Source organism: Mastigoproctus giganteus, chromosome 7, assembly GCF_048544385.1.
Source record: "Mastigoproctus giganteus isolate SK-2022 chromosome 7, ASM4854438v1, whole genome shotgun sequence".
Classification (NCBI taxonomy): Eukaryota; Metazoa; Arthropoda; class Arachnida; order Uropygi; family Thelyphonidae; genus Mastigoproctus; species Mastigoproctus giganteus.
Window position 1 is genome coordinate 212642987 of NC_143581.1, and position 16245 is coordinate 212659231.

Sequence of the window (16245 nt, forward strand, 5' to 3'; positions counted from 1 at the left end):
AGTCACACCGACCCAGCTGATTGAGATGCTGAAGCTTTTGCAATTACTAATGACCTTGCACAGATTGTTCATTTACCTACAAGAATACTGAACAATCCTAACCATACAGACAACACGCTTGAACTTTTTCTCACAAACAACTCTTCTAAGTACACAGTCAAAGTAATAAGTCCTTTTGGCACCTTAGATCACAACTTGGTGATTGTCTCTTCTCCAATGGAGTGTTTATCTCATGGCTATTCCCAACCTCGTATTGTTTGGCATTACAAGAATGCAAAATGGGATGACCTGCGATTTCTTTTCCTTGGTCGGATTATTGTTTGTTTGTTTTGTTTGGTTTTTAGGAGCATTAGCAACTAAGGCCATATTGCTCTGGGAATATGCGGTGGTTATTCCCTTGACCTTTCCGCATCCTCTGTATTTGGTGGTGACGGGCTCGAACCCCGGTCTAATCAAGAAGCGTGTGCTACGCACTGCTGCTCCTTCCCACCTGGCTACGGAGACGCCCAGTCGGATTATTGTTTCAAAACTTCTGTCAACGTTTGCTCAGATTGTTCAGTGAAATTATTCTTGTAGGAATTGAATCCTTTATCCCACACTCCACTTTAAAATCTCGTCCTTTGTCTAAACCTTGGTTTTCCACTAAATGTGCTAAGGCTGTTCAAGAGAAGAACGTCACATATCATAATTGGCTTGTTTCTAATTCTTCAGTTTCATTTTCTGCCTACACCAAAGCTCACAACAATTGTAAAGCAGTTATTAATCAGTCCAAACTAGATTTTGAACAGGCTGAGTAGAAAAATTGCTTCTTGCCCTAATGGTAGCCAAGCATTCTGGTCTCTTGCCACAGCTATTGGCTGCAACTTTTGCCCATCTCTGATCCCACCTCTGTCAAAACCAGATGGTTCTGTTGTCACTTTAGCCAAGGATAAAGCTGACCTGCTAGCATCCCATTTTCCTTCCAATTCATGTATTAATGATCTTGGAAAAACTTTCGCCATTCCCAACACGCTCCATCGAATGCCTCCTGTGGTTTTTCAGCAAAAGGGTTTCAGAAGGATTTTGATGAATCTTGATGCTAACAATGCTCCAGGTTCCAATGGTATTTCTCCACTTGTTCTCAAAACCTGTGCTCCTGAACTTACTCCTGTTCTTTGCCACCTTTTTTTCACTTTTTCCAAAGGTGTTTTTCCTTCTGCTTGAAAATTTGCTCATATACAGCCAGTTTCTAAAAAGGGTGACAAATCCCTCCCATCCAGTTATCGTCCCATTGCAATTACTTCTACTCTTCCTAAAGTAATGGAGAAATCAATTAACCGCCAACTTTTAAACTACCTAGAAACCTTCCGTCTGATCAATTATCGCCAGTATGGATTCCGTCAGTATTGATCTACTGGTGATATTCTGGCTATGTTACCCATTTATGGACTAATTCAATGGAAAGGTTCGGTGAAACACAAGTAGTTGCTCTTGACATCTCAAAAGCTTTCGATCATGTTTGGCATAAATTTCTTCTAAACAAACTTCCATCTTATGGTTTGCCAACTGTTTTTTGTAATTGATTATCCAGTTTTCTCTCTGATTGCTCACTGAGGGTGATGGTAGATGGCTGTCTGTCCTCTAACTTCTCCACTAATGCCGGTGTCCCCCAAATTCAGTTCTTTCCCCCACTCTTTTCCTCTTGTATATTAATGACCTCCTTCCATTGACTGGAATCCTATCCATAGTTTTGCCAATGATAACACATTGCATTCCACTTTTCATTTTAAGAAACCTTGCCCTGCTCAATCAGCTTCGTCTTCTCGAAAATCTGCTACCAATTCCTTAAATGCCGATCTCCCGGTAATTCTCCAGTAGGGCAAAGACAACTTAGTTGATTTCAATCGTTCTGAAACTCGATCTTGTCTTATATCTCGCAAAAAGGATTCTTCTGCTCCTATGCTTATCTTTGGTGACAGTCTGATTTCTAGGCAAAATGATATATCTCTTTTGGGGATTACCCTGACTTCTAATCTCTCTTGGCACAAGCACATTACAAATATTGCTTCCTCTGCATCTAAAAAACTTGGTTCTCTCTTTTGCTCTCGGCATTACTTTTCTTCCAAACAGCTGTTCTTCCAAACAGCTGTTCACTCTGTACAAATCACAAATCCATCCTACCATGGAATATTGTTCCCATATATGGGGTGATGTCCCCAAAACCTCTCTCGGGCTTCTTGATTCCATTCAGAATAGGGCTTGGGTTAATTAATGATTCATCTTTAACAGAGTCTCTCAACTTGCTGTCTCACAGACGTACAGTTTCTGCTGCATGCCTTTTCTACATATACTTCCATGGGCACTGTTCTTTTGAATTGGCTTCTATAATTCCCGCTCTCTCTTTCAAAACAGTCCAAACACGTGCCGCCACCAGCCAACATCCATTTACTGTCCAACTTCAAACTCACAGAACCAACTTTTCATCTTCCTTGTTTATTCATTCAACTGCCGTTTTCTGGAACAACCTTCCTTGATACGTATTTCCTGAAAATTACACAGTCTACAGAAGTTCAAGTCCAATGCCAACAAATATCTTCTTCTCAACCTCCAACCCAAACTCGGTACTAAGTACTGTAGGTTCTAATACCTCTCGTGTTTGGGGTTTACATTAAAAAAAAAAAAAAATTTAGACCTTTGTTTTAAACAGTGTTTATCAAATCTCAGAAGAGAGAAGATTACAAATTTATTAATCTGTTTCATCCCACATATATTGCACATTTCATAAAAATTAGTGTTCCCTATTTGGTTTAATAAAAATTCCTTAAAATTACTCTGTATGCATATACTTTGACTTTATTGGGCAGTAACAAACGAATCCTCAATAAAAAAATAAAAAAATTAACTCATATTATTCAAGGCTTTAATTATGAGGTAGATTCAGTCTTCACATTGGTAATCAAGGTCCCAATGTAATTATATTAATTGCAACTTTCACAAAGAAGAGAAAGTCTGAGTACATCTGAAAGCATTCTACAAGTTCCCTTTCTTTATTATTTTAAAATTAATGCAATGCAATTGGTTTCGAGTTTATTTTGAAAACGAAAAAAGAAAATTCTACCCAAAGAGTTTCAGATTACATAACAATTAGAGAAAGAATATATATAAATCACACAGTCTAGTATACGAGGGTGTTCAATAAGTTATCTTACTACAAATATACTTTAAAAAAAAAATGTAGTTCTATCATATTCTCATAAATATCTGTATCTTATTTGCACTCTACAGCAAAACAGAGAAGAGATTTAAAGTAGCCAACTAAAAGGAAAACATGGATTTCACAAAATGGGAGCATGGGGCCATTAAATTTTTGACAAAAGAAAGGAATGGACCAAAAGTTATGCACAGTAGCTGCTATATAGTAATACTGCCCCTTCTGAAATTCAGATAAAATTTTGGTCTAAGCAGTTAAATGGGATCAAGCCATAGAAGACTGCATGGAATGACCAAAGGAAGCAGAAACTACAGAAATGGGCGAAAAATTTGAAGAGCTGGTTATGCATGACAGACAAAGTGTGCGACTGCAGAGAATGTAATATTTCAGAGGGGAGTCACTACTTACATCCTCCATGAACGTCTGGCCTTGTCAAAGGTCAGTTCCCACTGGGTACCAAGAATGCTCATATCTTCAGGAACAGATCTTACGGATGCATTATGCAGATACAAGCATTTCTTTTAAGAACTGTAACTGGTGATGAAACACTAATTCATCACCAAGAGCCAGAAACAAAACAGAAGTGCATGGAATGGAAACATCACGGGCTGCCACCACCACCACCACCCAAAAAATTCAGGATTATCCTCTGCTGCAGAGATCATGGCCACCATTTTTTGATATATGGAATAAATTCTTTTAATAGATTATGTACCATGTAAATAAAGCAATGACTGATGATTCTTAATCCTGCCTTCTCAAAAATTTAAGGGGCCATAAAGGAATAGAAAAAGAGAGAAACTGACAAATGATGTCTTTCTTCTTTATTGCTCCTATTACACAAGTCCCCTAAAGCAACTGATGTCCTTAGAGATTATGGATGCCAGGCATTAAACCCCTACATTTCAGACCTGGCCCCCAGTGCTTATTTTCTCTTCAAAAATAAAGAAAAAACACCTTGGAGGGCCATCAATTTTCAAGTGATAACAATCTTAAGCTGTAAATGTCTTCCTAAGAGCCTTCCTTTTTTAGGGGTCCATATCAATTTGATGCAAAACAATTCACTGCGCATTACAACTTGGTGCATGACAGTTCAGTGTAAAAGACAATTGAGGGCTACAACGATTCAGTGAAGTCAGTGCAGTATATGACGAAGCAAGGCCAAAAATGAAACTTTTAACATGCTATGCTATAAATGGTTAATTTAGTGCAGTGGTTTTCAACCTTTTTTTAATAACGATACCCCTAAGTAATTTATTTTATTTTGTGGCACGCACCCCTACTCAATTTTCTGCCTGTTAGATGCGATTCTCTGTGTGTGTTTTATATATATATATATATATATATATATATACACACAGGCATACCTCGGTTAACGTTACCTCTGATACAGAAGCTTCGATATAACGAAGTTGGCAATTTCAAGCCCCATTTAACATAAAAAAAAAATTCCAGTTTAATCACCTGAAATCTAGACAAACTGAAGAAATTACGGAAACCTTTGGGGCTTCTCGTGGTTGGTTCGAGAAATTTAAAAAACGGGCCAGGATTCATAGTGTAAAATTAACAGGAGAAGTTTCCAGAAAAACTAAAGGAAATAATTGAACGTGAAAAATTTCCACCAAATTTGGTGTTCGATGTTGACGAAAGCGGTTTGTGCTGGAAACGGCTACCAACAAAAAGCTTCATTTCTATTGAAGAAAAATCAGCTGCTGGGTTCAAAGCAGCCAAAGACCGTTTAACGTTACTCTTTGGATCAAATGCCTCTGGCAATTATAAATTAAAATCGTTATTAGTTTACCATTCAGAAAATCCGAGGGCGTTAAAAGGTAACATAAAAATGAATTTACCTGTAATATGGAAAGCAAATAGAAAAGCGTGGGTTACCAAGGAGTTATTTACTGATTGGTTTGTTAACCACTTTTGTCCTGAAGTAAAACGGTATTGTCAAAAAAAAAACAACTTTGAAGAAAAAGCTCTTTTGTTGTTAGACAATGCTCCGGGACATCCTACTGATCTTAACACGTTGGACACATGCATTCCTGTCAAAGTTGTGTTTCTTCCAGCAAACACAACTTCCCTGATTCAACCATTGGATCAGGGAGTAATAGCATCATTTAAAGCTTATTATCTGCGTCGAACATTAAGCAATTTAACTGAACTAGAGGATAAAGAGGAAATGACAGTTAAAACTTTTTGGAAAAACTACACCATTAAAAACGCAATTGAAAACATTGATAGTTCTTGGAAAGAAGTCACTAAGAAATGCTTAAATGGAGTTTGGCGAAAAATATGGCCAGAAGTTGTACTAGAAGAAAATAACATCCAAGAAATTAGAAATGAAGTTATCCAGATGGCTCAATCAATAGGTTTCGAAAATGTCGATGAAGAGGATGTTAGAAATTTATTGAATGCAGAAGATGATGGTTTTTCAGTGGAAAATTTAGAAAACCTTGTTAGCAACGAAGACAAAGATATTGAAGACGAAGTTAAAGAAGTTCCTGCCGAAAAAGTGTTAACAACCAAAGATTTAAAAAGGTGCGTAAATGACATTGAAAACGTTTTAATTTTTTTTAGTGAAAATGATCCTGATTTAGGAAGAAGTGTTATTGTTAAGCGATCAGTGTTAAATGCAATAATTCCGTATAGGCAATTGTTAAATGAAAGAGAAAAAGAGCATAAACAATCAACTTTAGACTCATATTTTAAAATGTGATTTCACTTTGTATGTAAGTTGACTGTTTATTTAATAAAACTTTTCTTTGTTCGAAAAAAAAAAGCTTTTCATTTTCTTTACGTAGGAACGTATCCCTATTCTGGCCACAGTATTTTTACCTCTGAAAACGAAGTTTCGCTTAACGAAGTAATTTCGTGGAACGCATCCTATTCGTTATTCGAGGTATGCCTGTAATAATTTATTCTTTATATAGTGGTACTAAGTAAACATCAATTATAGATCACCACAAAATTAAAAAGATACCATAGATCTTTTTATAATTAAATAAAAATTTAAAAAAAAATGATAAAAAAGTTTAAGTAACTTAAACTCAAATTATGTGGCACCCCTGGAATGTTGTTGCAGCACCCTAAGGTACAGTGGCACCCCGGTTGAAAACCACCAATTTAGTGACTGCAAAATAATTCATATTTTTAATATAATCCACTAACCACCTATTTGTGTTTGGGGAGATGCTATAAAAAAAAGTACCAAAGATAGGTAGGTTAAAGATTGGGAAATGATTACTTTACTTTTGCTTCTGTAGACTTTATTTTTAAGAAATTCACATGGAGGTAGTAAGTTGTTCCAGGACCAAAAGTATAGATGGTAGATGAATACTGACTAGTTAATGCAGATCTTTTGACATTTGTTTTCCAGTCTGCATTATACCTTTTATTGAAAGCAGTTAAAGTTAGTGTTAGGCTAGTTCTAGTGCATCAAACAGATACAGGCAAGTAAGCTTCGGTGGCCTTGCTCTAATTATGGGGTGGTAAGCAGAAGACACTTGGTTAGCATGTAAGAGCTTAATTAAAAGGGTGCTTATTTGGTTCTTATTTCTGTACCAAACTAGAGCCACGAGATGTCAGTACATAATGGCTGCACATATTGCACATGCACAGAAGAGGACCCCCTTCTGTGCATGTGCAAAGCATTTCTTAATTGGTATAAAATAGCTAAGACAACAGATGGACCCCCCCCAACACAGATTTGAGTGTGCATTTATTATTTTCATTGGCATGACTATCTGACAATGTTGCAAATTTGTTACAATCATGTACCTGAAGATAATAGGTACTTTTTTTTTAATGAAAACCCCAAACACGAGAAGTATTAGAACATATAGTACCTAGTACCATGCATGGGTTGGAGGTTGAAAAGACAGAAGAAGATATTTGTTGACATTAGACTAAGTTCTGTAGACTAATTTTCAGGAAATACGTATGCAGGAAGGTTGTTCCAGAAAACACCAGTTGCACGAATAAACGAGGAAGATGAAAAGTTAGTTCTGTAAGTTTGAAGTTGGACAGTAAGTGGATGTTGGCTGGTGGTAGCACATGTTCGGACTGTTTTGAAAGAGAGACAGAAAGAGAGGGAGAATTATAGAAGCCAATTCAGAAGAACAGTGTCCATGGAAGTATCAGCAGGTAACAGAAACAGTACGTCTATGAGACAGAGAGTGAGAAACTCTGTTAAAGATGAGTCATTAATTAACCTAACTGCCCTCTTCTGAATGGAATCTAGAATACTTGGAGAGGTTTTGGGGGCACCACCCCAGATGTGGGAACAATATTCCATGGTACAGCGGGTTTGCGATTTGTACAGAGTGAACAGTTGTTTGAAAGAAAGGTAATGCTGAGAGCGAAAGAGAATAACCAAGTTTTTTTAGATCCATAGGAAGCAATATTTATAATGTGCTTGTGCCAAGAGAGATCAGAACTCAGGGTAATCCCCAAAAGAGATATATAATTTTGCCTAGAAATTGAAGTGTCACCAAAGATAAGCATAGGAACAGAAGAATCCTTTTTTGTAAGATATAAGATAGGACTGACTTTTAGAAAGATTGAAATCAACTAAGTTGTCTTTGCCCCACTGGAGAATTAGTGGAGATCAGCATTTAAGGAATTGGTAGCAGATATTCAAGGATTTGAAGTTGATTGAGCAGGGCGAGGTTTCGCGAACTGGAAAGTGGAATGCATTGTGCTATCATCAGCAAAACTATGGATAGGATTTCTGGTCAATGGAAGAAGGTCATCAATATACAAGAGGAAAAGAACTGAACCGTGAGGGACACCAGCATTAGTGGAGAATTTAGAAGACAGAGAGCCATCTGTCATCACTCTTAGTGAGCAGTCAAAAGGGAAAACTGGATAACCAATTACAAAAAACAGTTTGAAAACCATAAGATGGAAGCTTGTTTAGAAGACCTTTATGACAAACATGATCGAATGCCTTTGAGATGTCAAGAGCAACTGCTTGTGTTTCACCAAACTTTTCCACTGAATTTATCCAAAAATAGGTAACATAAGCCAGAATATCATCAGTGGATCGACACTGACGGAATCCACACTGGCAATTGTTGATCAGATGGAAGGTTTCTAGGTAGTTTAAGAGTTGGCAGTTAATTGATTTCTCCATTACTTTAGAAAGAGTAGAAGTAATTTCAATGGGACGATAATTGGATGGGAGGGATTTGTCACCTTTTTTAGGAACTGTCTAGATACAAGCAAGTTTCCAAGCAGAACGAAAAACACCTTTGGAATAAAAAGTGAAAAAGGTGGCAAAGAAAAGGAGTAAGTTCGGGAGAAAAGGTTTTGAGAACAAGTGGGGAAATGGTATTTCTCCACTTGTTCTCAAAATCTGGAGCTTTCTTAGCATCAAAATTAGTCAAAATCCTTCTGACATCCTTTTGATGGAACACCACAGGAGGCATTAAATGGAGCGTGCGGGGTGTAGTGGGAGGTGTTTTACCAAGATCGATTAACAGATGAGTTGGAAGAAAATTGCGATGCTAGCAAGTCAGCTTTGTCCTTGGCTGAAGTGACAATAGAACCATCTGGTTTTGATCAAGGTGGGAGCAGAGATGGGCAAAAGTTGTGGTCAATAGCTTTGGCAAGAGACCAGAATGCTCAGCTACCATTAGGGCAAGAAGCAAGTTTTCTACTCTTTGCCTGTTCAAAATCTAGTTTGGACTGATTAATAACTGCTTTACAATTGTTGTGAGCTTTGGTGTAGGCAGAAAATGAAACTGAAGAATTGGAAACAAGCCAATTATAATATGCAACATTCTTCTCTTGAATAGCCTTAGCACATTTATTGGAAAACCAAGGTTTAGATAAAGGACGATATTTTAAAGTGGTGTGGGATAAAGGATTCCATTCCTACAAGAATAATTTCACCGACACGATCTGACGAAACGTTAACATCATAAGTTTTGAAACAGTAATCCGACCAGGGAAAAGAAGAAAAGAAATCTCGCAAGTCATCCCATTTTGCATTCTTGTATTTCCAAACAAAAAAGGTTGGGACTAGACATGAGATAAAGGCTCCATTGGAGAAGAGACAATCACCAATTTGTGATCTGAGGTGCCTAAAGGACCTATCACTTCGACCGTGTACTTAGAAGGGTTGTTTGTGAGAAACAGATCAAGCGCATTGGCTGTATGGTTTTGATTGTCCAGTATTCTGGTAGGTAAATGAACAATATGTGCGAGGTCATTAGTAATTGCAAAAGTCTCAGCATGGGTCTGTGTGACTAGAAAACAAAAGCCAGCTGGAGTTGTGAACATTAAAATCACCAAGGAAAATTACCTCACTGTTAGGAAAGTTGGACTGGAGAAAGTCAAGTTACAAAGGGAGGAAATCAAAGAGCTCTAAGTGATTAGTGGAGTTGGGAGAATGGTTGAGACAACAGATGAATTTGACACAATGAGGCAGAGAGATTTTAAGCCAGAGAAGATCGAAAAGAAGAGATTCCAAATTACCAAGTCTCTGACAGGGAATATCAAAATGGACATATGCACACGTACCTTTGATGCGAAAGGAAGCATACAGCAAATAATTTGGGCATCTGAGATGAGCACTGGTTGAATCAACCGATAACTGAAATTCGGTCTGAAAAGTGCATGGGGTTTGGCAGACTAAGTGGAATTGGACATCACTGAGATTAGAACTGAGACCACGTATATTTGTGAAAGAGCTAGGAAGTGTTTGGGAGGTTTAGATCTTTTTCCAGATAAGTTTGCTCTTTTAGTTTGACAATTCATGGGGTATTCAATAGTAAGAAAAAGTGGGGTGGGGGACATGCTGTATGAAGTGATGAAATTTTTGGATATGGCATACCCATGGTAAGAATATACCCCGATCCTTGACATAGCGTGGTCTCGACAATGCCCACTCTATACACACTAGTCAAACTCCCTCCAGTCACTTTAATTTTCTGCCTACATCTGGAGAAGTTGACGTAGCAAGGTTATACACTAGCTGATCCGGAAGCCTCCTAGAGAGTTACCAATAGGTTCGGTCTAGTGTACTAACTAGCGGCCAGCCTGCGAACACATTTTAGGGCAGTACCCTCGAATGTAAGGAAGTTTGGATCTCGCCATGGTGTTCATCATAACCTCAAAAAACATCAATCATATTGCATGACTGATGTCTTTGATTGAAGAGATGGGGAAGGGTTGACTGGAACTTAGCTCTGGAGGCTAAACATGGGCTCCACCACTTCAAACCTCCAATAAGCAAAGTGGTGGTACTGCACTGGTTGATGAGAGTGATCTACCAACTAGTATTGCCTCTTAACACAGAAGGGCAGCATTCCTCCGTGTGGTGTGAGCGCCACACCTCAACCCCTGCTTACGTTGTTTCACACATGGGTGGTTTACCCACAGTGTGTTTGCAAATGGATGTTATACCCATGATTACTATCAGTCCCACCATCGTGAAGGCGCAAGCAGAGGAGTTGGCTGTCAGACTGTCCAGGACTTCGGCGAAATTGATCCACTTGACTTGAGTGTCATATGAATATCAGTTCCATCAGTATTTTATACTCCCAGGTAGCAAGCACAGTTTGTCTGGCATATCTGAGAGAATGTCTGCAACAACCTCAAGGTACATACTTACGAACCAGTCTATACGTAGGATCAGCTTGAATACTTTTAAACAAAATAAATTAAATTTTTTTCTGTTAATTTCTAAAGTTTTGTGAATACAGAAATTTGTCTGTATACTGTCTAAATGGCCAAATTTCTCTTAGTTTCCAAAACCTTTTAACTCATTGATATTCTTAATATCTGAAGAGTATATAATACTCTAAATTGTTGTCACCAATTTTTTATCAAATTGTAAGATACAGTGAAACGTCATGCATCAAACCATTGTACAACAAATTATCATGCACCCAATTAATGATACCCCCATTTTGTTGACAAATATGGAGGTATATACACCGATGAGCCAAAACATTATGACCAGGAGTAGTTATGCAAATCGAAGCAACTGCAAGTGAATTAAGGCGCGGGTCGGGACACTGTATAAAAAACAACTGGCACCGAGCTCCGTTAATCAGTGTTACTCTTGTTCTTCAGATGGAAAAGGCAGCGAATTTTAACGAGTTTGACAAAAGTCAAATTGTAATGGCCAGACGGCTGGGTCAGAGCATATCCGAAACGGCACAGCTGATGGGTTGCTCACGATCAGCCATGGTTAGTACCTACCGAAAGTGGTCCGAGTGAAACCCACGAATTGCTGGCGAGGTGTTGGACGACCATGGCTCATCGATGCTCGAGGTAAGCAAAGGCTCTCCCTGATGGTACGTGGCAACAGAAGGACAACTGTGGCACAACTCGCCGGTATTTGGAATGCTGGTGACAAGAATAACGTGTCACAACACACAGTACATTGAACCCTTCTAAAAATGGTGCTGCATAGCCGCAGGCCACTCTGAGTGCCCATACTAACCACAGTTCACCGGCGACAGCACCTACAATGGGTATGCAAGCATTGAAACTGGACCTTGAGTGATTGGAAGGTAGTCTGGTCCGATGAATCACCTGTTGCACCATGTGGACAGCCAGGTATGTGTGCGTTGTTTAACCTGGGGAAGTGATGCCACCTGGATGCACCGTGGGATGAAAACAAGCCATTGGCGGAAGTGTCATGCTTTGGGTGATGTTCTGCTGGGATACCCTGGGTCCAGTCATCCATGTGCCGGGCACTCTGACGTCTACCACCTATCTAAATATCACTGCTGACCAGGTACACCCTTTCATGGCAATGGTCTTCCCCTCTGGTGGTGCCGTCTTTCAGCAGGATAATGCGCCATGCACACCGCCCAGATTGTTCAAGACTGGTTCATGAAACACGAGGAAGACTTGGGTATTGCCCTGTCCTCCAAATTCCCCATACATCAATCCCATCGAGCTGTTTGTTTGTTTGTTATTTGGTTTTTAGAAGCATTAGCAACTAAAGCCATATTGCTCCGGGGATACGCGGTGGTCATTCCCTGACCTTTCCACATCCTCCGTATTTGGTGGGCACGGGCTCAAACCCTGGTCTAATCAAGAAGCGTGTGCTACGCACTGCTGCTGCTCCTGCCCACCTGGCTACGGAGTATCCCATCCAGCATCTGTGGTTTGTGTTTTGGAGCAGCAACTCCAATCTGCAGCATCTCAGATTGGAGTTTACAAGAGTTAAAGGATCTGCTGGTTACGTGTTGGTACCAGATACCACAAGACATTTAAAAATCTTGTAGCGTCCATGCCTCGCCGGGTACGAGCTGCTTTGGCTGCACGTGGAGGACCAACATCATATTAGGTAGGTGCTCATGTTTCGGCTCAGTGTATATTGAGATAGGGGATATTTATTTAGGGGAAAATGGGGAGGGGATATATACTGAGAAAAAAAAATTAGGCTATTGTTTAAATTAGGCTTTATTATCAAGGTATAACTTTCTGAATGACCCTCATAGATAAAAATTCATGAAAAAAGCTACAAATAGTCAACTATGTAACTTCTTTAGTAGTGATAACACCAAAACAGGTAATTTCCTCTGCATACTAGATGCTCCATTCAACAAATTAGCTGCCAGCACCATAAAGTTTGTGAACAGATTATATTAAAGACACACACACACACACACACACACACATCAAAAACACTGAAATAACATCCACCTTTACAAGACTGCTGCTACATCCAAACTAATATGCCATAGTAGGTCTGAAGATTACATACGCAAAACTCTTCAATCATTATACAATAGTTACTACTGTTCAAAGAGGCATATTTCTTGAATGTCCTCCTTTCACTTTACTATAAAAGAGATCAGATTTGTATCAAATCTCCTCTGAATGTTTTAGTTCTGAAAACAGAAATTATCTAAACAACCGCCCTTACAGATAACCATAGCAACACAATTCACCCCCTTCCATCTCCCAGATCTGTATATATAGGAAGTCAGACCAAACTCATCAACAAGAATACAGGTATACAGGTACATGTGACCACTGTATTACATGTACTCATCTGATGTTGTAGAACTTCATATGCAACTAATCAGAAGATGGTTTGCAGCTTTTTTTTTGCAACTGTTTTTGCTGTGTTCTTACTAAGATCATAGGAGATTAGTTGTGTATAATAAATACACAGACTAAGATAATAAGATGTTAGTGTATTGCACCTATAAACTGTATGCATTCGATGGTTGGTTTGCCTGTTAGTGGGATGAAAAACCTTTCAGAAGAGGAACTCATATACTTCTTCCACGAGATCAGCTCACTCAGCCATGATGTGAAATAGCCCATAAAATTCCTGCCACCTTGTGATTTTTTTTTTTTTTTTTTACGCAGCATTCATAACCATTATGCTAGCCACATGGACTTCTCGTGCTGAGGAGGAAGAGTAGTTAATCTAATGAAACATGACAGCGAGGTTTATTTAATACTTATACCTTTTATCATATTTAAATTAAACCAGTTTTCAATAATACACAATGTCATATTAAATCAATTTCAAATTATTCTATCTGTATCATGTATATACAAAACTGAATTGTAGTAATGGGCATTCAACTTGAAATGATCAACATTCAAAAGAAAAAAATTTTTATATGTAACTGCAAACGTATTATACACCACATTTGGAGAGATTACAAATATCTTATTCAGCAACTTCTGACAGTGCAGCTTAAGAAAAGGCACCCCATCCTACCCATACTTAGATTTTCTAAAGGTCAGTAATATGCAATAATGCAGAGTGAGCCATGTGATTGTTTTGATGGTGAATGTTTTTAGATATTTTATTTCCACAACACCTACCTACATATTATGAACACTGACTGAACTATGATTTAAAAAATGTATACAATAATGCACAAGCAATATATTTTGCTGTATTGCTTTAGATTAGAAACACATTTTGCATTCACAGGTATCAAAAAAAAAACCTTTACCTTATGGTACAGGATGTATGTACTGGAAATTAAAGCTTTTTTCACCCCACCTATCAAGCGTGTAGTGAGAGAGTAAAGCCCGTTAACTTAAGCAGCTGTTTCACGTGATACTGTTATACTGGTGTGTTACTCAAATTAAATTAGTTTTTAAAAACAAATTTCAAACCAGAGAAGTATCATTATAACAACTGCAATATTTATTTTAGTTATACCACAGTAAAGAATCATATGTATACGTGTGTATATACAAAAACATCAGCATAATAAGAATGCAGTCAAGGTATACAATATGCACACCAAGCAGGCAGTTCTCAATATTAACACCATTTACAGAATAACATTGAGCAAAACATTCTGGCTACTCTTGAGCAGAGGCAAAGAAGAAATAAGACTTCTCTGACTTTTCTATAACTAGATTAACAATTTTTATACATTGTACACTGAAAATTATTTATAAAATACCTGGTTTTTCAATTAATGTTACCACTATTCTGTTGTGAACATCACTGACAATGGTAAAGTTCGTGCAATTGCAAAGTTAAAATTTCTTCAAAATGAAGCTAAATTTTTCAAATGCTTAAAATCATATGGCAGAAAAACAGTGTAGATATTTTATTTACAGAATTCTTATATTAAAATTTCATTATATATAACAATATTATCTGAAGAACAACTTTGCACTTAAATTTCTAACTAATGTATTGCAAACCAAATCACAATATGTCAGATTCTATAAGGGAACCGATTTCTTACTATAGATACCATCATTTAATTGTACTGAAAATAATTTCGTATACATAGCTTATATTTATTATACATTTTCAAACATATCAAAATAAAGTACACCATCTTTTTTGTACAAAACAGCTTTACAGAATGGGCACGGCAATTTCTCACTATATATATGGATAAATATATATAATGGCACATACTGTATGAAACACTTGCAACAATACTGGTACTTAAAAACACACACACATATACAAAGATAAATATACATACATATGCTCATACACACACACACACGCACGCACGCACGCACATATATATATATATATATTATACACAACATGCACACACGCACACACATTAACCAACCTTTTTCTCTTTTCAAATTCATAACACCTAAGACAGAGATCCAGCCCTCTGGTATGGGTGATCTCGTAAACCCAAATGTCGTCTTTGCTTAGCAGCTGCACCTAGATATATATATAAGAAGAACCAATTATTGAAAACAAAGTAGTTTAAATTAATACCCTTCAATGCAGACCATAATGGTCTGATTCGTGATTAATGAAAGTACATCATAAATGACAAAGCATTTGCTTAGCTTCAGAAGACCGAGTCATAACACAAAGCATAAAATAAGTTTATGATTAAATATGTATGAAGTTGGTATCTTTAAAATGAATGAATAAATAAATAAATAAATTAATTAAACCATCACTCTTGGTCCCTGTTTTTAGCATTATAATGAGCAGATTAAATTCTAGACACTGAGATATGAAAAAGTAGTCAAAATTATTATAAAATTTAACAGCCAATAAATTAACGGATACTATATTTTATTATCCACATTATAAGTATTTTTATTGTTGTTTCTAATCTTAAAAATGTATTTTCACTGTACTTAATATAAATAGCATATTATCAACAAACGAGCTCAGAGTGACAGTAACATTATCAGAAATAAACTTTTTTTTTTCTTTTTTTTCTTTTTTTTTTACAGTAGAATCAAAATAATTTTCTGGAAAGCCTTAAACTGCATGCAGTTCACCTAGCTAGAACATATTTCAACAGCATGAATCACTATTGGCCCCAAACATTTTAATGCTCTCTCTCCCTCTCTCTCTCTATATATATATATATGCTTTTTTTTTTTTAAGTGAAAACTTACATCTTAAATAAATTCCTCATGAAATATTAAATTCACTCAAAGTCATTCATCTTAATTTGAGAGCCTTTCAAAGTAAATTCAATTCAAAACTGTATAAAATATTTCAACAAAGTAACAAATGCCCTAATGCCCTTTCATAAAAAGCAAATATAAATAGCATATTATTACACAAGGAGTGGAACAGGACCAGAAAAGATAAAAACAGCTACAGA

General features: G+C 37.2%; 1 protein-coding gene across 2 annotated transcripts in view; it reads right to left on the reverse strand.

Moving 5' to 3' along the window:
* LOC150083653 (protein held out wings-like) overlaps positions 1 to 16245 on the reverse strand; it is a 150988-nt gene that overhangs the window by 26040 nt on the left and 108703 nt on the right. For both annotated transcript variants that reach the window (XM_090377421.1, XM_090377420.1), the window contains exon 7: positions 15235 to 15335. In XM_090377421.1, the coding sequence (XP_090233547.1) occupies positions 15262 to 15335 (74 nt within the window). In that variant the 3' untranslated portion in view covers positions 15235 to 15261. The remainder of the gene's footprint in view (positions 1 to 15234; positions 15336 to 16245) is intronic.